Genomic DNA, 24,179 nt, shown 5'->3' on the forward strand with positions numbered 1-24,179 from the left:
ATACTAATAAAGGCAACATTTCCAAGTGACCAGCCAAGAATTTCAAGTTGTTACTTTCGGCAAGTAAAGGACAGAATGAGAATTTGTGGTTGTGCAGAAAATTGCTGAACTTTGGAAGACATTATCTGAGACCACACAGAGGGTAGTGGCTATTGTGGGGAGTGTTGGTTCTTTGATGGCAGTCACGAGTCGCGGACACCAGCAGTAGGAGTAAAGCATATAAAACACTTGAGGTTTTATTGCATAGAAAAGCGACAAACAGAACCAGTACTCTGAACTCCCCAAAGTTGAGAATCTCTAAAACTACAGTGCTCGTTAGGCGGGAAAATTGTAGCCAAGACAACATGAGAAAATTGATACAAAGATTACAGCTTCACTCTGATTGGTCCTAAAGTGACTACGTAATGTAACCTGATTGGTCCATTTAACTCAACTGTGATTGGTCCGCTCTAGAATCCGCGTTCTGCATCAAGCTCGACATATACTGTCAATGCACACATTGCATAGAGAGTATAAAGAGTCACTCAGTCAGGATAGCAATAAGGTTGTTCTAGAATGCAAAGTCATGATTTTGATTGACCAATCATGGTGACGGTCATGCAAAATCGAATGCACCCAGGATCACATGGAGTCCAACCAGATGGCTGCAGCTGAAAAGTCGCTATGCTAATTCAATCAGTTGTATCGACTCTCAGTCTCTCACTGTTCTGTCAAACAGCCTTGTCTGCAAATACAGTGCTGCATTTATTATCGTGCAATGCAATTATCAAAATTTAATTGGATGGATTGAGTTATTAGGAGTGTACACTTTAGAAATTAGTTTGTCTATGGACTTTGATAGTGTGATCTGGCCTTTAAAGTCGTAAAGTTAACTCAGAACTTCGAATTCAAAAACCATTAGACAGTAGAAGCGAGACGACTGTCTCTGCAAAAATACACCTGGCATGTGCAATGTATGCATTTTGCATACATTCTGGTAGCTGTGGAAACGCAGCTATCTTTGGCAGGGTAGCGTGTGTCTATGCTGGCCATCAAAGGTCAACCAAATGAAGGTATAGACGCACGCTATCCCGCCACTGATAGCTGTGTTTCCACAGCTAACATTCTGGATAAGTTTTATTTTCTGAGTGTCTTTGATTCTTGAAAGTAACAATTTACAAAACATTTCATATTATTTGCAATGCACCTAATCATCATATTCAAAATCGAACCCACACAACGACATGGACGTCACGTACATTCAAACTGTACTACCAGCGTACAACAAACTGACGTTCTTTCAGATTCTAATATTTTATCTAGCACTAGCAAGTTCAGTTCATCAAATTTGTTTAGGATCGATTATGTCGATAGACATAACTAGTGCGCAGAAGGTACGCAACACGTAGACTTACACATCAAACGATTCCAACGCATTGCTCGAGGGCTACAGTAACTTATTGTAGCTAACATTACCCCCCCCCCCCCCACCAAAAAACATTTCTAAATTGTATGGTATATTGTTTGATAACCAGGAATCATTTGCAGTGTTTTTGCTAAGGTTTGGGAATATCGGTCAATGATTTGGGAACCCGGTAACATTGCTACTATCCCCTAATCTCATTGCATTGATATAACCTAGGGAAACCCTGGTAAAATGACTGGGGAACCCCGGTAACATTTACCGGGGTACCGGCCTTAACAAAAACACTGATTTGTTGTATGAAGCGGCGACAGAATGCAGTATGATATAAACTTTGGGATTGCATAACTCTAAACGTGCAGCGGGGTACAGCAATCACGTTAATATTGCTCAAAAGGTCGTAACATTACACTGGCACGTTATGGTCGACTATCCGAGATTTTCCGTTCCACTACTTGTGATACTACGACTACTTACAATTCTACGAGACAATACGGCACGAAACATCTTCCCGGCGACAGTTTTCACATCCGGACATAGGGCAGAGCAGCAGCGTAGGGTTCGTTCAAACTCGTTGAACTTTCGTCTGGTGTAATGTCAGGTCACTGCGCATGCGATCTCAACAAGCACGGCACAACCACAGGACATGCAAGATGGCCTCCTTCTTATTTGCACGGGTTCTTTCACAAGCCGAAACATTGACAACGCATCTAAAAGTAGGTTAAAGTTCATCAAGAACAAATGAGCAAATACTTAAGTCTCCATGCTGTTTAAAGTGCCATGCTATCGAATTTGTCGAAATGTCAAACACTATGCTAAAATGTAGGCCGACGACAAAAGCGTTGCGAACACGAACAACGTAACGTGAAAAAATATTCGTCTGCTTCTAGAGTAACTACTATGTGTACACCACAGTCTCTCGTGAGTTATTCAGCTCTGGGACTATTAGCCCCATAGACGAGTGTACATAAGCGAGAAAAAACGTTTTTTTCTCGATTATGTACACTCGTCTAGGGGGCGAATAGTCCCAGAGCTGAATAGCTCACGAGTGACTGTGGCCACAGTCCATTTTTGATGTCTACTTGGTCCAAAATTATCAAAAAATATGACAGAAAAATTAATAAAAATTGGGAAAATGTTTCACTAAAGTTTTGATGGGAAAAATTACAGCACTCAAAGGGTTAAGGAAAAAATGGATTGGCTACCAGCTATTGTCATTGGGCTGCTAACTTCAGAAAATGGTAGCCCAAGGGGCCTACTGGGGGCGGGGGGAGTTAATTTCAAGCCCTGAAGACAATGGCAATGGATTTCCAAGAGTTGGTATGATATTGACACTGTTATTAGATTGGTGTTCTTGAAAAATATGCCTTTATCTTTAATTAGCAAAGGCAGTCACTTTGCTCCTAATTACTTTAATTAATCAGCTGTTTGATTGACATCCACATTCTCAGGTGCTTAGATGTTTATCAACTTCACCTGCGCTGCATAATGGCTCATCCCGGAAAAGCCTCCACCCACCTAGAAAAGATATCATGCTTCCACCGGGAACATTCCAAGGAAAGACCGCTTTTGTAACAGGAGGAGGGACTGGCCTCGGCAAAGGAATGACCAAAATGTTGTCAGCATTAGGTGCAGAAGTTGTTATTGTAAGCAGGTACTGTATGATCAGAACAGGCCTCTGTCCTGAAATTTACTCTTTGTAAGCTTTATATAAATGACAACAGAAGTTTGACTCACAATAACTTATTTGGAATTGATTAAAATATTACTTCCTCAAAAATGGGATTTTGAATCTTTTAATAATGTTGTGCTTGCAATAAATTATTGCCAGCAAGTTTGAAAAAATGCAACATTTCCGTATATAATTGTCTTGTTTTATCCTTTGCAAAATGCACTAGAGTTATGTACCCATCTCTCCCAATTTCATTGGTGATATTTTGTTTGCTTTTCCATGTTTTGCATTCATTTGTCTTCCTGTTATATGCTTGGTTTTTTTTTTGTGCCAATAGCTGTTTCTTTTGATGTATTTTTCATCATTTTTGTGTTTAATGTCAACAGTTTCTTGTTCTTTACTCCAAAGCATATTGAGATACTCAGCAATCAGCTTTGTCAGAGCTCAGCCTGTACATGTGCAAACAACACAGTTGTTGTGGACAATTGAATGCTAGTCCAGATTAGCATTCAAATGTAAACAATAGCTGTGCATTTTACACCTATGTTGAGAAGCTGAATAGTAGGTGTTTAAGATGCTTTGAGGGTAGAACAAGAAATTGCAATTTACATACAAAATGAAGATACATGTAGTGAAAAAAAAAATCTGTAAAAATTACGGCCACTGGCCCTTTAAAGCAATAATAAATGTTAAAAAATATCAGTTCTTTTATTAATGCATGGATTTTTGTTCAACCAGTTATCTTGGTTTTCCAGAAGCAAATGTGATATAGTACTACTAATCACTAACCTCGAGGACACTATACTTACATCAGATATTCAGTATGAAGGTTTCAGTTTAATGCAGGTCACATCAACTGTCATCCCAACTGCGCATAATTATTTTCTTTCATAGGAAGCTAGATGTCCTGCAGGAGACTGCGGAAGAAATCAGCCAAGAAACTGGAAACAAAGTTCATGCTGTGGCGGCCGACGTCAGAGATCCCTCCTCAGTGAAAGCTGCTGTGGATGAGTGCGAACAAAAAGCGGGGCTTCCAAACATTGTAATCAATAACGCTGCGGGTAACTTCATCTCTCCATTTGAAAGACTTTCACCCAATGCCTGGAGGACAATAGTTGATATTGTACTGAATGGAACTGCATATGTCACATTGGATATCGGGAAAAGATTAATCAAAGCCAAGCAAGGTATGTAAGTTTTTACAGTTATATTTTTCTGCCGCATTTGCTCATTGCTATTAGATAAATTATAGACTCCTTGCCATTGGACAATACTGGGGTCAGGTTATGTAGGAAAATATTATGTACAATTAACTTCAGTCAGAGTAACAACAACCTTTGTATGTACCTGGCTGTACATCTTGTTGTTCCTTTTTATCACTGGAAGTTTCATTCATGATAAGATTAAGTGTAAATCAAGTTTTAAAGTCGCATATATCAAAATAAATTTCATTAGAGGCAGCCTGTCTTTTGAGGCATATGATAAAACATAGAATGAAACCGAACCACTCCATTTTGGAATGGTTCCAAATTGGAGTGGAATGGTTCCAAATTGGAATTTCCAGTACAGGTTTCACAATTTGCGTATGTCCATTCAGTTGCTTGTGTTTGCAGCGGAGGTAAGATTCCCACAATCAAACAGGTCTTGAATATGAAATCCCGATAAGCTGTATGCTTGATCACAGAAAGATTTTTATTTTAGAAGAGAGACTTCCCTGTGGATCTGTGAGGCATTAAGCTGGTGTACATATATCAAGGGAGTAGGCCTTAACCCTTTCACCCCCAGTTCCCTGTATACAGGTCCAACTTTACCAAAGAAAATGGATTTGGGACAAACCATGGTGGTGAAAGGGTTAAACTGTTCACTCCTAAAGTTCCTGTAAACAGGTCCACAGTCACCATTGATAGCAATAGGTTTGGGCCAAGCCATGGTGGTGAAAGGGTTAAAGGGACAACAGGTGTGACTTTGGATAATGTATTCATTAATTTTTGTCCTCGAAAACTATTTTGACAAGTTGAAAGCTTAGAATTTTATACATTGTTTGGAAAGTTACAAATAAACTGTATTTATACAAATGCAACCAACGTACCGGACAGTGCATTAAAGTTACACATAGTGAAACTGTCAAGAGCAATACCCCTTCTCAGCATAAAGATTTCATGTTTTTGTTTAGAGAAATGGTAGCTTGAAAGTTTTTCTTTTTATTGTAAACTTTACACAGTGTATTTTTTGTTTCACTCCAACTTTTCCAGGTGCTAATTTTCTTGCAATAACTACCACCTATACAAACCATGGCTCCGCCTTTGTGACTCCAAGTGCAGCGGCCAAGTCTGGCGTGGAAGCTCTGACCATGTAAGTCAACAAATGAATTTCTCTCACATCGTCCACGACCCCAAAGTCGACATTGGAATTTTCCAGTGGACATTGGAATTTTCCATGAGAGTGTGGTGAATCATCTTGTGTGTGAAAAAAACTCAAAAATGAAGATTACATTGTACTCAGTGAATGTACATCCAGGGACACCTGATACCATTATGCAGTCTTGTCACTGTCTGGCAGGGATTAGTAGATCATTCTGAGATCTTCTTGCCCACAAGTTAGTGGCCAATAACAGATTATTGGCCAATTGGCATCACTTTCCAATAGTAGTCTGCTAGTCAACATTTGTGTGACTAACCACATAACTCAGCCGTCCCTTTGGCTCCTAGAAGCAAAACAAAATACAACTCATCTTGTCAGAAAAACTACTGTTAGCTTGGTCTTGTGTTATTGTTTGTCGATTTTCTCACCACTTGAGTCTCAGTACCTTATATGATGAGCTTATTATGTCCAAGGCAAACACACACCCACCCTCACCCCCCCCCCCCCCCCCCAGTTGAGACAGTGGACTCACAGTCATCTTGTTATGCATTGGCTTCATACCAAATGATATTGTCTCTTTAACAACGCTTTGTGTTCCAAACTGAATTCAGAATTGTAATGCATGTATTTCAGCTAACTATGCCAAGAAGAGGGTGCAAAGTTTGATTTTTTTTGTCAGTGAGGTGCATTTTTTGTTTCATCTGTAGTTAAAATTTATGTGTTGTTGAGGTACAGGTATTTGAATACTTCATTTCACAGTCTTAAATTATAGGACAGACATCTAGTAAAATTTCAGTGAGCTGAAAAAATTCAGAAACATTTTCTTTCTTTCTTTCTTTCTTTTTTTCTTTCTTTCTTTCACAGGTCCTTGGCAACAGAGTGGTGTAGATATGGTTTTAGATTCAATGCTATCGCTCCTGGACCCATTGAGACAAAGGTAACGGTTGAACTTCAAGCTAAAGTTGTATGTATGCATGATCTGAATTAGTTAATGTAAATCACAGAAAGTCTTCAGTACTGTAAGTTGCACATTAGGCATAAGAATTTAGTACATTGTGACGTCACTCTGTATTTACTGAACGACTCTCGAGAAAAACGGGACAGGCAACTGCTGAGGTTTCTTTGTGCGATCTATCTTTGAATACATTAAAGTTTATTTGCCAAGCGGTCCCCGACAACAATACTTCGTACTTAACACTGAATCTCATTAACGATCAAACTGACGTTCTGAATATGTACACTTTGCTCTTGCATGGCACGTTCCGAGTAATGACACAGAGAATTTTGAGGGTTTTTTGATATTAGTCATGGTGAATGTTCCGGTAACGATGAAGATCACATTTTGGATTCAAGCCGAAGCCAACGGGAAAAAACCAGACGATAAAAACAGTGTACATTTAGCCATAGACGCTACAGAAAACTCTTGCTAGATATCGACAATATAAGTTTACATTCCCTACCATAAAAATCTCCGATAACAACAAACATTTACAAGTTAGACAGGTTTACACTTCCCCAGTCCTGCGAAACGAAAATCTGACCTTTATTTCATCTGTCACGCAACATTTGACGAAAATCAGGGAACACAAAAAATGACTACTCCATCGGAGCTCAAAAACGACCTCTAACATTTTGGTACTGTTTTAGCCTAAAGAAACACCAAAGTTCGGATAAGCTACACATGTTTACATCCGCAAAGTACTAGAAAATACATTTGTAACACTGACTTTCGCTGTCAGGAGAAACTTCGCGATAAATCGGGACTATCCATCGGTTGATGGAGTCAGAAGCGGTAAGGTAGACATGCATTTACACAAAGCTGAACGCTGTACTCGTAAATTTGGCCGTTCACAGTTTTCAAACAACAACATTTCAGTAGATAACATACATACTTTACCGAATCATGGAGCACTCCTCGCACAGAAAATATTCCGACGGTTAAAAAACTGCAAAAACGAGGGAAAATTCGGAGATACACGGACGATTGCGGAATGTAAACAACTCTGTGATGTCAACTGCTGTTAAGTCTGGAACTGCAGCGGTATGTTTTTCGGATTTCTATTCGAACATTTGTCACTTTACAGCAACATACTGACTCCCTGCAGACTTCTAGTTGCATCGAATCTCGCTACCAATATGTAAAAAGTACTTTAAAACCATTTTGACGAATTCTTCTCAAAACATTTGTAACACTTTTATTTCTAAAAATGGACTTGCGGGTAATCCAGAATAACTTGTAATCCGAAAACATTACCGTATACCCGCATGCACGTGTCTATGAACCGGACGTTGTGCAATCGATCGGGCCCAGCTTCATTCCTTCCCCGACCCATTAACACCTCTTAATTATTCCAAGATAGATCAGACGCTGCTAATCCCATAGACCCTTTGTTCTCTATCGGAGTTGCCTGTCCCGTTTTTCTTGAGAGTCTATGATTTACTGAACGAATCCAGTGTACTCCTGTGAACACTGCAAACTATTGTAAATGTTTGCATGGAGAGCCTTGGGGACTATTTTTATATTTTATTTTATTTTTATTTTATTTGATACACAGATCAACGGGCAAACCCACTAACAGATCTGCGAAACAAAAAAAGTCACACCATCACAAGACAAATGTACAAGACAACCATAAAAGTAACATGTTACATTAAAATTGAAAAACATACACGAATCAAAAAAGAAGAACTGTTAAAATGACTGGATAAAATAGTTTAAACTACACAGCGTAGAAAAAATATCTATATTACATTTGAAAGAGATATTGTTAAAAAAAGACATGCATCTAGGCACTGTCGAGAATTTTCTGCAATTAACAGAACACAAGTCTGGTTTAAAAAGGGGTTTCTTGCGTAAATTTCTACCGGGGGCATAAAGCAGATTTGATTTAAAATATTTGGTGAATCATAATGTGAATGGATTATAAAAAAGCACATGTCAAGGGTTAGTCTTCTATTGTGTAACTTAGGAATGTTCAGAATTCTGCAATAAAATGGGTAGCTGGATTTACTGCAGTGAACATTGAAACATCTGATACATGAAGCAACATCAACAAAGTGTTGAAAGGTCAAAAAGTTCAACTGGTTTAATGTTGAAGACACTGTTCCATACTTTTTCCCCCCACTTTTAGATAGGTTAGTGCAATGCCATGGCATATTGAGATACACAGTATTCAGCTTGTCAACTCAGCCTGTACATGTTTAAACTGCATTGTTATTGTTGAGAAGTGAATTCTGGTCTGGAGTAGAACTCAAATGTAAACAATAACTCTGCATTTTACACATTTAGATTTGTAGCAATGTTGACAAGCTAAATAGTTGGTGTGTCAACAAGCTATGGAGAGTAAAACAAGAGCTTGCAATAGACATACAAAACAAAAATGGGTGAAAAAATCATAATGAGTTGTATCCACTACAGGTTTTTTGGTTGGGCCTCCACCTGTACACCACTAGTCTTACTACTGTCAACCATAATGACTCCCTGGGTCATTGGTGATCAGTCTGAACGCTAGGGGTGTAATTTGCATATGCAAATGCCATTTCCTTTCGAACGGCACTCAGCAACTCAGTCTACACTGTGACCGTTGGCTGGCTAACACAATTTTTCAGTCGCTCCCAAATCCTCATTTTTTCGCCGATAATTATCATTGGAGACCAACTTCATCTCTTCAATTGGATTTTCTGAGAAGGTAAGTGACTTTTCGGGGCTCTGTTTGAAAAATTAAAGTGAATTTTGCGATTTCAGCGATTTTTCATAGTACGATGTTATATGTCGAGCGCGGACTTGTGTTGCTGTACCAACTACGGTAGCATGAAATTATGGCCCAAAATCAAGCATAGTTTGTGGAATTATACTATAAATTAGCTTTTTACCGCAGAATTTTGTCTGTTCATGCCAGGAATTTGATGTTGGGCGGCAAAGTTCGCCGCTGTGTTTTGCCGCTAAAATCCAATATGGCGCCAAATCAACATTAGTGTACTGTACGTTTACACGTACACTGTGTACTCGCATACGCTCATAGTGAAATAAATCCCCAAAATGTGCGTATTTTTAGGTCAAATGTTACTTTTTTGGGGGAAACTATCATCAAGTGACACTTTTAGGTTGTAATACGTAAAATTCGTGTCACAGTTGTTTTTAATATTTTCCTCTCTTTTTTTTTTTTCAGGGTCATCACAGTCCGAGGATGGCTTCGAAGCTTCCAGCCGGGGCTTCCCATAGAAAAACTTGTGCATGTGACCTCATGGTTGTTCACTTTTAACTTTTTTGACGTAATTTTTGTGTCTGATTTGTCTCAGTTTGTTGCAGTCAAGTCTCTGAGGCTTAAGTATTGATCAAACTTCAGGTTTATTTAGAATAAAGCTGTTGTCTTTGCAGTATATTGAATTCAGAACTTATTAATTTTCTTTTTAATTTAACCAACACAAAACCAACCGACACGTTCCAATATTTATTGAGAAATTCGTGTCACCCGAGCGGCACTTTCAAAGGCTTCATTAAAGGTGAACTTCTCCGATATGCTTGCACATGCAACAACGACATGGACTTCATTGAAAAGGTCAACTTTCTCACACGCAAACTTCAACAACAAGATTATAGAAAAAAAAGATATATCTCGTATAAAGAAAGATTTTAATCTCACCAACCATCGACGATACCTCACCGATAAAGATAAGAGGAATATGACATAAGAACAAAACTGGTTTACACAACGACCTTCAGTCCATTCATCAAAACCAGGCAAATCAAACAATGTCTAACAAAAAATTGGAAAATAATAGAAGCCGATCAAACACTGGTCGAAGTTTTTCCAGAAAAACCTATCATAGCATACAAAAGGAATAAAAACTTAAGAGACATCCTCGTTCAGGCACAAATCAAGCACGAGGATAAAATAAACACGAACGGTCTGACCAACAAACCACTCAAAGTTCAGACCACAACATATCCATACTAGCATTTCTAGTTGATGAACAATCGCTACTATCAAATTAACATTTGGGATAAATAGCTCCAACACATAACCGGTTCTTTCCCGGGGACCCAGATCACATGACCAGGGTCAAAGCACTATCGATTCACCGGTGTCTCGCCATGTTTCTCCATATCATTAAACCACATTGATCGAATCAATATACCGCATCACTATCAAAGGTAGAAAACGATGTGTAAAGTTGCTCTCATTTTCCTATATATAGAAACAGACTTCAAGATACATAAAACAATTTATAAATTCTAAAATTCTGAGAAAAAAATATACTAAAGAACTGTAGTTGTAGTTAACATAAAATTATTCTCGTTTGTAGAGGCCATCTAATCTGTGGTGAATGTATAATGCCCACTGTAACAAGTACTAGAAAACGGCATTCATAGGTGAAATTTTTAGACGAAGTTTCGCCAAGGGTCTATTGAAAAGTGTACCATTTCCAGTAAAATAGCTCTGTGAAGTTAAAAATTGGTATACACAATCAATTGTTACTGAAAAAGACACTGCTGAAATTTGATCGGTGTTCAAGACCGGGAAGACCATTTACTAGCCCCGTTTCTCCTTCATAGACAGACCCAAATCGTGTTATGCAACAGAAACTACTCAGTATACACATCGACAATCTTTTGAAGGTAGGTTTATTTTTACATGACAAACTGTTTATATCAGAAACAAATTCCTAAAAAACACATATTACCTATAACATTCACTCAGGTCCGCGGTATAGCGTGAATATAGGCATGTTTAGGGCGACCCATGCTTGTGTGACCCCTGCGTACTACTGCGACCTTTGTTTTGAAATGAAAACGAGGCTATTTTTCTGAGGGTCGCTGTTCAAATTACACCCCCAGCATTCAGACTGGATTATCCTGAAATGCTCTCTCTGTCCACCAATATTGACTCATGCCGTTTATTGAACACTGAGTCATCATGACAGTGGAAAATTTTTGACAATGGCCGTGAATATGCCTCATGACAGAAAAATCTAACTCCTGATAATGGTGAAATAAGTCTGGTTGTAAGGCTATGGAGGGTAATTTTTAAACTTGGTAACAATGTCTTGGCCTGTATGCTTTGTAAATGATGTTCAGAACAGACCGTGTTCTGTGGTGTGCAGCGTCTCAGAAGCTGTTATCCAATTGGGTGGCTGAATCTTGCTGTTATAATTAAATAAGACAAAAAGACTCCCTAAGTTGCTGTGAATAGTGGCAATCGACCAATCAGATATAACCTTCCGAGCATGGCTGCACAATCAGCAACACAGGTACATTTCCAGTGAATTATTTCTTTGCCTTCAGGGTGCTTTCAGCAGACTTGATCCCACGGGAGAGTTTGGTGAGATGTGGAAGGAGAAGATCCCCATCGGCAGATTTGGTGAAATAGAAGAACTGGCCAATCTAGCAATATACCTAGTCAGTGACTACTCCAGCTGGGTCAACGGTGAAATAGTGACTTTTGACGGCGGAGAGCTGTGCATGAGTGGAGAGTTTACACCATTGTTGCAGGTAATTATTTATTTGTTTTGTAAATGAAATTTTAAGCCTTTGAATTCACTTGTTATTTACTTCTTGAAGCTTCAGTGCCCCGACATTTTAGCTTTGAAATGGGACATACTAGACTTAGTAGATTTCATAGTAGATGTTCATGCTGAGTGCGGGAAGAAGTATTTTTATGTGTATGCAAATGTCATGATAATGAATAATCTACTTGCATATTCATATACTTTGGACTGCACACTCTATAATTTCATCCAAACTACCTAACTAGAAACAAATCCACCGAAAACAATGATATTTAATTGACATACAACTTACCATTTTTCTGATATCAGTCTCGCCAATTTCGCAAACAGATGTAACAAAAGTGAGATGTATTTGCTCAACATGATGGGCATGTTGCCATGAGAATGACAGAAAAGATATGATATGTATGACACATTAGCACATCATGTGTTATTAAACACCTAATGCCATAATCTATGGAGTTCAAATCATGCAGTACAATGGTATATTTTGCACAAAATAAATGCAAATATTGGCACAGAGTCCCATTTGTATGCAGAGATATCTGTTTAGACACTTACTTAGCTGGCCTGAAAATCCCAAATTATAAGAGCAAGCATATTTTGAAACACACTACAGAAATTTAGACCCACAAAGTGAAAGTCATGATTTGCTAAACAAATGCAAATTAAGGGAAACCAGAGGTGTTCTTTTCAAAAAAATACACATTTGTTGCTGTCTGCCACCAATGAAAACCTGAAGGCTTCTGAGAATCTTGCTAACTGATCACATGCAGTTCTAGATGTGCACTTGAAGATGCACTTTCTGTCTTTAGCAGCACACATAATACTTTTGTCGCCATTTTACTTTCAGCTGGCATATGCACCCATCTCATATTTACGTGAAACGACACGATGTAGCCATTCTGTCAAACTGCCAATTTTCAATAAAAATCTCCCAGCATTTTATGTTTAGATAGTATTACAAAATGTGTATGATAATTTGGTTACAGACCAAGTACAATCTTGTATGGACCATAGCTCTGTGTATAGTGTGTTTGACTTGCCTATAGATCGTCCTGTATGACTGTATTTTTTGTGAATAATTCTGTGCTTTTTTTCCCTTTGAACAGGTGAAACAAGAGGAATGGGACATGATGGAAGCCATGATTCGAAAGACAAAGGGCTCCTAAAACTGCCACTTTGTAAGAATTGACTGCTTGACTCATAGCTCAGGAAGCAATGAGATTTTGTCAGTGCAAAGTACAATGCAATACATAAATTATCACAAGAAACAGGTCATCAGTTGCACAAGTGTGGTTTAACAGCCCCCAAAAAGAGTTATTTTTCAAACTAGAAATTTTAAACCTGTCAATGTTGTAAAACCTGAGAGGTCTGTCTCTTTGCGGTATGAGTTGTTTCAAGAGGTGTTTCTTGATTTGGAATTAAGAAGCTTTCCTTTGGAACCAAAAAGCTTCTTTGCTACTTCGAACTAGGAGATGGATGTTTCAGTTATACATTGCAGTCACTGTGTAAGGTTGCGTACAAAATACCTCACTCACACTTTATCTGTGATTTCATTATTTCAGCTGTGCAGCTGACAAGCCATATGGCACAGGACCGGTAATTCATTTTCAGTAGGCGGCCATGGTAGAGTTCAGCTAAATTTTCCTACTTAGGAACATTCAGTGTCCAAATTCCCATTGACTGGTGTACGACCAGGGTTTGCTTGTATGTAGGTCAAAATTTCATGTAGGCTGGTCCGTATAAATTTTGAGCAAGTGGTTAAAATAGCGCCCCCAGTGATGGGTTTGCAAAATTCAAGGCCAATTGATACACTTGAGGTGGTTCTCATAACTAAACATATTAATGCTCAATTGTACTCCGGTATTGTCGGACAAGTTGTTGTGAATTTTTAATAAAGCTCATGCTGCTCTCACTAAGACACCATAAAGCCTTGGTCTAACCTCTAGAACCTTTATCTGAACTCTTTAAACAAAGAGATTGGCACTGTTTTTTAACTGAATTGTCTTCATGGCACAACAAACCTGGAAGTATTAAATAAGTGGTCTTGCACCATATGTTTTAGTCAAAACCAAATTTTCATGGAACAGTAATTTAATTGATCATATTAATTATCTCTGTCTTTATTTTGTAGTGGCAAAATCAACAGATGTAGCCCATGAAACGCCCATTAGCTGCATCTCATTGCAATTTCCTGATGTCAAAATCTCTTGTCATGTCTAGATCAATATGTCAGAAATTCTTTGAATTCTACGCATCAAGGAAGTGGACTTTTACTTCAGTACAACAGAGTGCTCATTTGTGAATGAATGGGCGGGCAAAGTGTACATAAATTTTTTGTTAAAAAAAATAATTTTAATTTGAAATTGAAATTATGAATATAATTTAAATGGTTGCAGCTGATGGGTTCTTAAATATCACTTTACCTTTTTAATTGGCATAACTACTGAAGTTTCAGATGATACACCTTTACAGTGACCTGACAATGCGCCCTTCATAGTGTGTCAGAACTTGGCATACAGACTGAAAAGAGTGGTAGAGGGGGGTGTTGTGTTCATTACGTCATGGTATCAAACAGTACAAAACATGCAGGGTTACCACTGCCACAGAATATCTAACAAAAATTTTAAAAGCAGAAAGGTCTCTGCCATTGCCACTGAAAATCAATGTCCACTTTCCTAGCTGATCAGAGCTGTCATGGAAATGTTGTCTGATTGAGATTGTCAGATACTTAACAACCATGACCAACCAATAATTAGTATCTTCTCAATGTAATGCTTTCCACAGGATATACAGGAATTTCAATAATGGTACACAGATTCCATTTGCACAAAAAGATTATTAAAACAGATTACTCGGGGTTTTAGTGGCAATAATATTACCAGAAAACTACTATGTATATCCTATTAAATTTAGCTAGAGCCCAGAGCTAGCTAATTTTCTACAATACCTCAAAAATGAAGGTACTGATGATATTTTCTGAAGGGCATTTTACGTAATTTTCTTTCATTATAGAAGATTACCAGATCACCAGTTATTGGTATGAGACTCACTGCACCCAAAGGATGCATATCGTTAAAAAAAAAACTATGAAAAGTCAATTGCTCATTAACAGCTTTGAAAATGAGTCCAGACTGGTTGTCTTGAAGACCAAAGAGCAAGATTTTGAGATTACAAAATTCTTTCATAATAACATATTCTCTTCCATAATTTTGATTGTTTTTTTTTCAAAATTTATTACAGTTCTGTTCACCATTCTTTACAGGTAAATTTGCTACCTTATTTGACTCGAGGTTTTCTGTAAGAAAGTATTTGCGCAATTGGAATACTTGCTGTACTTGATAAGAATTGTAACAAATAAATGGAGTCTGCTTGTTTCATGCACAGTATGATAAACTCTCTGTAACATTCCATTATGTGTATTTCTCACCAAACCTGTCATTGAAAACATGAAATTCATGTATTGTTTCCACACATACAATGAATACAATGTTGCTACGGTTACAATAAAACGAAAATGAATTGTGAAACTGAAAAAAAGTGTCACTTTGTGCTGAACCATTAAACAATAACGGCAAAAGGCAAGTCATGGATTCAATCTTGTGTACAGTCTTCACTGTAGAGAGTCTACTCATAATATCTTGCTATGTTTTCAATTTTTTTTTCATGTGTACTACATGTACCATAGTATGTAAAAATATTAAAATGACTTTATCCCGCCAAACAGCTTAAGCGTACATATTATGATTCCAAAATGGGATTGAAGAAATATGGTTTGAAATATTCATGTATGCTATCATCAGCAAGGAGAAATGCTTGAAAGACAGAAAGATGGTATTTGGTTGCATGATACCCTGTGTTTGTTGTGCCGCATGGAAAAATCTAATGCTAGCCAACTTTGCCAATGCCAGTTTGTTAGAGTATCCAGTCGTCTTCACTTCAGGCCGTTTCTTAATGACATCATAGTTCTATCATTGCTTTGCAAGAATGAATGTGCTTCCGAAAATGTTGGGCAAGGCTTTCGGATATTGCGCGTGCACCTATGGAAGTTGTGAAAATGGCAGTTTCCACCGATGGTATGCCTGACATAGCACAAATCCCAGGCCCATGAATCCAACCTCAAGCTGCAGTATATAAGTACAGCAGCAAAACAATTAAATGCCCGAATTTCTATCAAGATATTACAATGACACTGATGTGCTGCTATCTGTAGTTACAAACAATCAGAACAGCTGTCTTCAAGGCAATGTCATACCAGCTGCTTGAAAATATTTCCTCATTATAGCACAGAATTTAAAAGGATATTCATTGGAACATGTCGGTCTAGGAGTACATTAATAATATCCTTCGTGCTGCATGTATCAAACCCAAAAAGATATGAGACGTACTGTAGATCGATGTATTCAGACGAAATTAAGAAAAACATGTGACCAGACTATTTTCTGGGTATGTTTAACCTACGGTGTTTTTGATTCCACATTTATCAAGTTCGCTATCACGGTTAATGCGATAATATGAAGAGAGTTTGTGTATAATAACGGAGATCTGTATATTTTGGCACTGCCAGCATCGATAACCATTCAATTAATTTAAATGATGCGGGTCTGAAGCGAAGTAAATTATCGTCATCGGTCAAGTTCACTTTCTTTCCTTTGCCAAGGCTTCTATGTCTTTTAGTATTCAATGTTACACTTAGCAGTCGTCTAACAAAGTGGTATTTTTGTCATCCTTGAATGCGCAATCTACAATAGTGTAATCTAAAAATGCGGACAAGCACTTGTTTTTTGCACATTTATGAGAGAACAAGACGTCATTTGTGAACAGCCAGTCGCGCCTAGAGTGTTACAATGATCTAGCGTATTACTATCGTCGATGTTACGCAAACAGAACTAGCTCACATCGTTTCCTTTCGTTGGTAGCGCTGCATTTCTTTCGCTTGATAAGCTTATGAGAAAACTGACGAAAACTACCGTAACGGGATTGTCTCCACCACTGATACACTAAGCGACATTACAAATGTCGCGTTGCGCTATATCACATGCGTGTCGAACACACGATCCACACCCGTACAAAATGGTTTATCCCTTGGAACTTTCATCCAATCAGATCGTCGGAGAGTATTCCATCGGGGATCGAGGGCGCTCTATCGGCAGGACATATTTTGGAATGTTCTGTAAACATAACTTGTCTCTGTGACTTGTCTGGTAGTATTCAGCCATTCCGAACCTGATCTTCGAGTCGTTGATACGGCTGTATTGCAACTTTTTATCGTTTAAAATCAGTACGATTGACGATGCTTGCAAATGTGAATACTGTGCATACGTTGTCTAGCAATCTGCAGGTAAGGAACTGTGTGCAAAGAGATGACCCTATGTGCTTATTCCCTCGAGCACTATATATAAGTCAGGGATGTTTACTTCACGATCTTACCTGATGTCTGTAATTTTGGACGTGGACTAGAAAACACGTCGGATTCTTAACCCCTAAGCCATTGTAAAGCACTGTAGAGCGGTTTCTGATCTTGATGATCAACAAGAATACGAGTACAGCGAGGTGTGAACCAGAGCGTCGAACACCAGCGTTAAACATCATAGTTAAAATTGCATTACAAACTTGGACAGGACCGATGTTTTATGGTATTACTCCCCTCGATCTTTAGCGACAAGGAAACACAAAATTCCCTTTCGAAATCAAGTCTAATTTGGGAGAATCGGATCTTCATATTGTTCAAATTTCTCGAAAATGTTAGGTGCCCGAGAGCTGAGTGTTATAATATTACAAATTACTCACAAAACAAAGTGTATAACTTAAAAGGAAAAGCAGATGAGCTTACATTTGCAGATTAAACCGACATCAGTTCACCATATCCAATTATTCCAAATTAGTTCCAATCGTGTTAAGAATAAAAAAACAGGGGTCACAATGCAAAATTTGGTACGAGAAAGACAAATTATCTTGTTTAAAGTGAGCGCCATCCCCGTGCTCACTGTTTAGGGAAAAATTAAATTTCAATTTTCAATGAGTCCCCACAAGTTGTAGACCAGAAAAATATCGTACAAATTTGACAGTCCGAAAATATGTCCCCGGGTCGTATTTTACCTTCAACACTCCTGACGTAAGCGTTCATGATTATCATGGCATCAAGTTCACTGTTTATTCAGTTTATTGGAAGTCGTAGGTATAGCTCACGCTTATTTGTTCATTTATCTAATTATTTGTTTACTTGGTTTTTATTACCAGTTTATTGATAGATTTTACGTTCAAGTATCCAACTTTTAAGTAATTAGCTTTTTTACACATATTGCACGATTCGAAAATTACGGTGACTTTTGTTTGTGTGGTCGTGTTACACCAAAATGGAACAAGTTACGCAAAGCTACTGAACAGAACAGTACTCAGAATCGGCAAAACGTGTGCCTGCCGTCATGCGAGGCGCGTTACATGATGAGTCGCGTCAGGTTCTATTTATCGTGACATGGGCATGGCAACCGAATGCGAAAATGTTCTATTTTAGTCAATGTTTGGCGTCGTCAGGCATTCCGTGTTCGCTATTCCGATGACAAGCACCTAGCTGAGCGGATCTAACAGGCAAAGTTGCAAAAAATGGGACTGAAAAATATCATTCTGGCTCTCTTCGTCTACGTGGTAAGGTTGATGTACAGTTTATTACATTACCTGCCAATCGTCGGGGCAATTTTGATGATTGTTGACAAGATCGTCGACTCCATCACCGCCTTCTTCAAAGATTTGCGTCGCAACGTCGAAGTTGTGATGGACTCACGTCGAGGGAGTGGAGCGTTTCTGTTTAAGTGGATACACAGAAAGGACGAGGACAACTATCCACAACACTCTGAAAATCGGCGTCTTCATGGCATTTGTGGTGAGATGTGTGGTTTACAAGTTGCCCGTAGTAGGCTGTTGGCTTGCCAGTTCAGAAAGAGCGCTTCTGCGGCTGTATCGCGTCTCAGTAAATTCGTTCAGGGCGATTCAACCAATCTTGAGATTCTTGAATCTCACACCTGACTTTCTCTGCAAAGAATCCGACGAGAAACCAGCCTGTCAGTCATCGCATCGCCGAACCAGAAACGACAGCAAGTGGAAATTGGAGCCGAGCGAGTCTAGGAATACAAAACCAAGCTCAGGACAGCCAGTACTCAACGTACAACCTGTTGAAAATACAAGGATTGTACCGTTTATGTCCTCGATGTCCTTCACTGAATCCTTCATTCGTTCATCCCACTTGTTATATGGTATTCCTGACGCCTGCTTTAAACTCTGTGCACGATATGCAAGCGGCTCTTTTGCTAGCACTGTCGGCAAAATCATGGGAATTCCAGCTGCAGGTGATACTGAAGGCAAACAGATGGTTGGGATCACGAGTGGAATCAAGAAAGGTGAGGACGGAAGAATCTCAAAGATCAAAGGGAAAGGATCCCGTAAGTCAGAACCCGACCATGACGAACGCTGTCACGACAGATTTGCAAAACTGGATTGTGCAGTTTCCCGCTTCTGCGACATGCTTACAAAGCTTGATTCTGAAATCGCCAACCGTCGCGATCAACTTGCCAAGTTAGACGCTGATATAGCTGACCGTTCTGACAAACTTGCCGAGCTCGACGTTGATCTCGATGACAAATACAGCCGAATACGCAGGCTGGAAACCATCAAGATGGCTTACCGCAGCGAAATGCTCAAGAAACAAATATTACGTGCTCCTGCAAAGACAAGCAGCCATCAGCGATTTTGAACATGAAAACACTGTTTGTGTCTGACTTCTTGAATTAACTTCACAAAATACATCTGGATAATCAGCTCGTCCGATGATGAAAAAAACTTGCTTGACAAGATCTGTCCCGTAGGACTCACATATGACATATGACTGAACTTATGATGACAGGAAAGTCTACATCAAGATAAGAACATTCTTTGAAGTAGGATCAATTTGAAGACGGGAGATAGTCTTCATCAATATTGACCTGTAGCGAGACTGAATTCGTCATTGACAACCCACGACGATACCATCAGGGAACGAAGACACGTGCTGTTGCTTGAAAGTGTTGAGACTGTATATCTTAAGATCGTCAAATTCCGGTGTTGTGCAAACGCTGAAGTGACATTGTACAACAAAATATACCTAATGTACCCAGACTGTCGGGGACAACACCAATAAACTTTTTTGAGAAGATGAAACGCAGATCCAGTGGGGGAAAAAATCGTATGAAAAATGATCAAGCATCTGTCATTTTTCTGTTCACTTTGTTCTGATAATAAAAATGTGGATGCGAAGTCATCAACAAATGTTTTGTTTTGAATTTTTTTGTGATGTTCATCGGTTTTCACACTGGCTCTGATGCAAAACTTAATGGCCAGTAGCCGTAATGTTTTGTTTTATCAACATTAAGGTAGAACGCACCTCGGGGACAGACATTACGGACTCTCAAACTTTTACAATTCTCTTCTGATATACCACATGTGGGGGTTCATTTTAAAGCTCTTGGGGAAAGAAAACTTTTCACCGGCTTAGTTTTTCGAAATCCAAATTTTTTTATTTTTCTCCATAGAGTTAACACGGGGATGGCGGCCATTTGAATTTCTAATATCGGTAAATCTTGGGTAATTTGTTTCTCTAGTACAAAAATTTGAACGGTGACCCCTTATTTTTATTCTTGATTTTGAAAGAGAATGATTGAAAGATTCCTTGAGGAAAGTTAGAGCAAAAGTTTAAGTCTTTCACTTTCGAGGTGCATATTACCTTAACTTCTCTTTCTACTCTCTATACGTTGAAACACATAACTATTCAGCTTGACAACTTAGCTTGTGAAGGTATACACTAAATTGTAATTGTTTACATTTGAATTCAAGTCTGGACTAAAACTCACTCGTCAACAATAGCAATGTTGTCTGTACTTGTACAGGCTAAGTTGACAAGATGAATACTGCGTATCTCAACATGAACAACAAAACATGGTTGGCATTCAAAACAAAAGTCCGAAATAGTCATCAAAAGTTACAGCTAGTACAATTCCTTTAATGAAAAATATTAGAAAACAACGGCTTTGTTACCAGTAATATGCTTTGTTTTCAGTAATGCCAATGTTTAACCTCGACTCCTCCTAAAATTCAAAATTAGAAAGTGGAAATATTACGAAAAATCACAGAATATCATAACCTCGGTTTTTGCCATGGACAATCCACTTTTGATCACATGCTTTAGCTAGTCTGAACAACCTGGGGAAATGTCTAGTTTCAAAACCACTTTCACTGTTTTGATACTTTGCGTGGTAAAAATTCCGTGAATCTATTGAAATAACAACATCTGCCCGACAAACTCATTTCAAATAATTCCTTCCACGTGTCACTTTAAATGCAAATTTCTGTGTGTACTGAAATAAACATGAAGTGGAGAAACAATTTCTGATATTTATGATATTTAAAAAGTTCTAAAACAAGTGAGAGATTGTAAACTAACCCATCCTGGAATTCAAAATTGGCATAAGCTTAATCTTGCAAAATGCAGTGACAGGTAGCTTGATTGGGCACCATGCCTGTGTCAGCCGTGCAATAATATTCAAAAGCATGGACAATTTGTCATTATGTTTGTGAGTGGTTCAGAAAGAGGCGATGGTTCAGTCGTCCGCGTGTAGACATTGGCTGTGTATATAAACATTCACATCATAATCACAGCTCGAACGGTAAGGTTCATTAATGGTAATATTGCTGTTCTGATTTCGACAAAAAGGGGTTAGCTGCACACCGTATCATTAATGCAACGGATGTCTTAAACTGAAAGTTTTCCTTTTCGATTATTTGGTCATTACAGTTTATAGTTTATCAATGTGTGGTAATGGTTGCCTAACTTTTACAAAAGTCTCCTTTCCTAACGTCTGTCCCTGCAGCGTCATTTCAATATCTTGTCGAAACACGATAGGTGCAGTACTTTGAGTGCACATTCTCAGAATTAAGTTGGAAATTTCGGTCATGCAGTTTACTCTATTTCATAATGCTAACTCGATTGCGTATCATCTTTGTTCAGCCTGAAAAGATCATTTATGAAGACAACATAAAAGTGAAAGAGCGAAAGATCTCGGGCAAGTGGAAGAAGTGCAACATTCAACTGATATACCCTCTCTACATCACTCTAAACAATATGGTGAGTTGATCTGTGAATAATCTATAAGAATGAACCACTTTCCTCGCTGCACGAGATTTTACGAGATCTCCCGTATGTGTGATGATTAAAGGAATTTGATCACCTGTATCTGTGTGATTAACCACGCATTTGCACTTTGATGGCCATGCAAAAGACAAGTGACCCGTGAATACGGTGTAGCGCCACTTACGTCCTTCTGTGAGCAAATACGGATGCCATGCATTATTTACCATATAAGGTAATATGCAAATTTTCGGTGACAGTTATGATATGTATCATCCCTCATGTGACAGCACAAAGGAACATAAAACTCATTTTGATTAATCACGTCTGTTTAGGCGAATGCATGCTCAGTTTTGTTATGCTACTACCTTTTAAACAGAACTCCGGGACGCAAAAGCATGGTTGTGACCAAGTGATGGAACTTCTCAATAGACCTCTACCCGGAGAAAGTAATATGAGAAAGAAGAATTTAAAATTCTGTATCATGGTTGATCAAAACCAGGTCAGTGATATAACCTTTATATTGTTTAGGCATACCGAGCGGGAGGCAAAAAAGTTATTTTTAAATACATGTCTTTCTGGTTAGGGTATAGACACATCCGGAAATGTTGGTATTTTATCAAATATTCTTGGGTCTCCGACCAAGAATTGGAGGACGTTGCCCCATGGCATTATACTTTGTTATACTTTTTGAAGATGTATAAGGGTATTTGAGATCAAGTTGGAACAGAGTAGGTCGGATAATGGAAAACGTCTTTTTTCTTCGGCGTTTAGTAAAGTTATGGTTCCTTTGGCAAATTTCATCATCCCATCTTCCCTCAGTAGATATATGGATGATCGATCCGAGCCAAAATATCCCCGTGGTAAATATTACAAGTACCCGTTAGATTAACTCAAAAGTTTGAAAACGGGCAAACTTCAACCGCAAGAATTGAATTGAGATGGAGTTAAAATGCAGAAATAGACCGGTTATTTCGACAAAGCAGATCATTCGGCCACTATCTGTCTATATATTATAACCACGCCAACATCCGGGCTGAAAAGAAATTGTAGTTACTGTAATTCATAATTCTGAGTACATGTTCCTTTGTTTGTCAACAGGAGATAATTTTGAAGTGTAGGAACACCCACCAATACAGCGCCCTCATGGCCGCATTCGACTGCATGCTTGACCTGCGGCACCGACACACTGTCAGGCAGTCACAGCAAAGCGGTGCATTCGTTGATTCACCCGACCTGAATCAAGTATCAGGGTACGGGGACTATAACACAGCCTTACCACACCCACTGACGTCAACAGTTAGTTTTACAGATGACGATATTCCTCTGTCGGCAAGTGAAGGAGATGTTACGATCCCAGGGAGAGTCTCACCTGCCCCTGGCAGACCTGACCATCGAGATGATATAGGAGAAGATGGAGGAATAGCGCCCTCGTTATCTCAAGCATCAATGGAAAACCTTTTTCGCAGTTCATCGTTATCACCATCACAGCATTCTGTACCATCATCATTATCATCCTCATCATCTTTCTGTACATGTCAGGAAGAGTTTGATACAGACAGTGTTAAGTCTAATGACTCTTCCATTTCTGATTTGTGCTATGAATCATTGTAGCCGCTTTCCTAGGCTTGCATCAAGTTGGTGATTTTTAAAAAAATAAAATCATTTGCAATAGTTTGCCTTGTGTCTCTCATATTTCGTGCAAACCTATTTGGAATTTGGCAGCCCAGGCCAGGTTTTCCTTGCGATTGAATACGTTACTTTTGAGTCTGCGCATGCGCAGTAGTGAGTTAGTTTCTGCCGGATTGTGATTCGGGTGGAAACTCCCTGTATAGTGTTCACCCCACTCATCGCGTTCATCCCACTCAAACATTCACAAATCACAGATTCGAACCAAGTCTAGCGCTTTCCAAAAAAAAGGTTTTGAAAATACACCGGTCCTACCGACAGCGAGGTGCATCAGTTGGCCAAACGTTGCAGTAAAACACACGGGTTACTTATTACTATGAATACCACTGACTATTGAAATCTACTCCGTTGTTGTATAAATTTTTTTTTTTTTCTTGCGTTGATTTTTC

General features: G+C 38.7%; 2 protein-coding genes and 1 long non-coding RNA gene across 3 annotated transcripts in view; 2 read left to right on the forward strand and 1 right to left on the reverse strand.

Moving 5' to 3' along the window:
• Positions 1–2,020, reverse strand: part of LOC139148079 (bolA-like protein 3) — a 44,692-nt gene extending 42,672 nt beyond the window's left edge. The window contains exon 1 of the mRNA XM_070719371.1: positions 1,880–2,020. Coding sequence (XP_070575472.1) covers positions 1,880–1,909 — 30 coding nt within the window. The 5' untranslated portion in view covers positions 1,910–2,020. The remainder of the gene's footprint in view (positions 1–1,879) is intronic.
• On the forward strand, positions 1,997–15,672 carry LOC139148078 (2,4-dienoyl-CoA reductase [(3E)-enoyl-CoA-producing], mitochondrial-like). Its single transcript, XM_070719370.1, has 7 exons — positions 1,997–2,118; positions 2,854–3,056; positions 3,969–4,261; positions 5,327–5,426; positions 6,300–6,372; positions 11,722–11,928; positions 13,058–15,672. Exons 1-7 carry the CDS (start codon positions 2,014–2,016, stop codon positions 13,115–13,117), a joined length of 1,041 nt encoding a protein of 346 aa, XP_070575471.1. The 5' UTR covers positions 1,997–2,013; the 3' UTR covers positions 13,118–15,672.
• LOC139148080 (uncharacterized) lies at positions 8,985–9,815 on the forward strand. Its single transcript, XR_011555867.1, has 2 exons — positions 8,985–9,124; positions 9,605–9,815. It is a non-coding gene; the product is annotated as an uncharacterized lncRNA (long non-coding RNA).
• Positions 15,673–24,179: the final 8,507 nt, after the last annotated feature.

This window comes from Ptychodera flava, chromosome 13 (assembly GCF_041260155.1).
Source record: "Ptychodera flava strain L36383 chromosome 13, AS_Pfla_20210202, whole genome shotgun sequence".
Classification (NCBI taxonomy): Eukaryota; Metazoa; Hemichordata; class Enteropneusta; family Ptychoderidae; genus Ptychodera; species Ptychodera flava.

Bases quoted from the DNA above. Each gene is read 5' to 3' on its own strand.
- LOC139148078 (XM_070719370.1), top strand. From the start codon at position 2,014: ATGCGATCTCAACAAGCACGGCACAACCACAGGACATGCAAGATGGCC. The intron at 5,427-6,299 runs GTAAGTCAACAA...TTTCTTTCACAG, and splicing joins GGCGTGGAAGCTCTGACCAT to GTCCTTGGCAACAGAGTGGT. The intron at 11,929-13,057 runs GTAATTATTTAT...CCCTTTGAACAG, and splicing joins AGTTTACACCATTGTTGCAG to GTGAAACAAGAGGAATGGGA.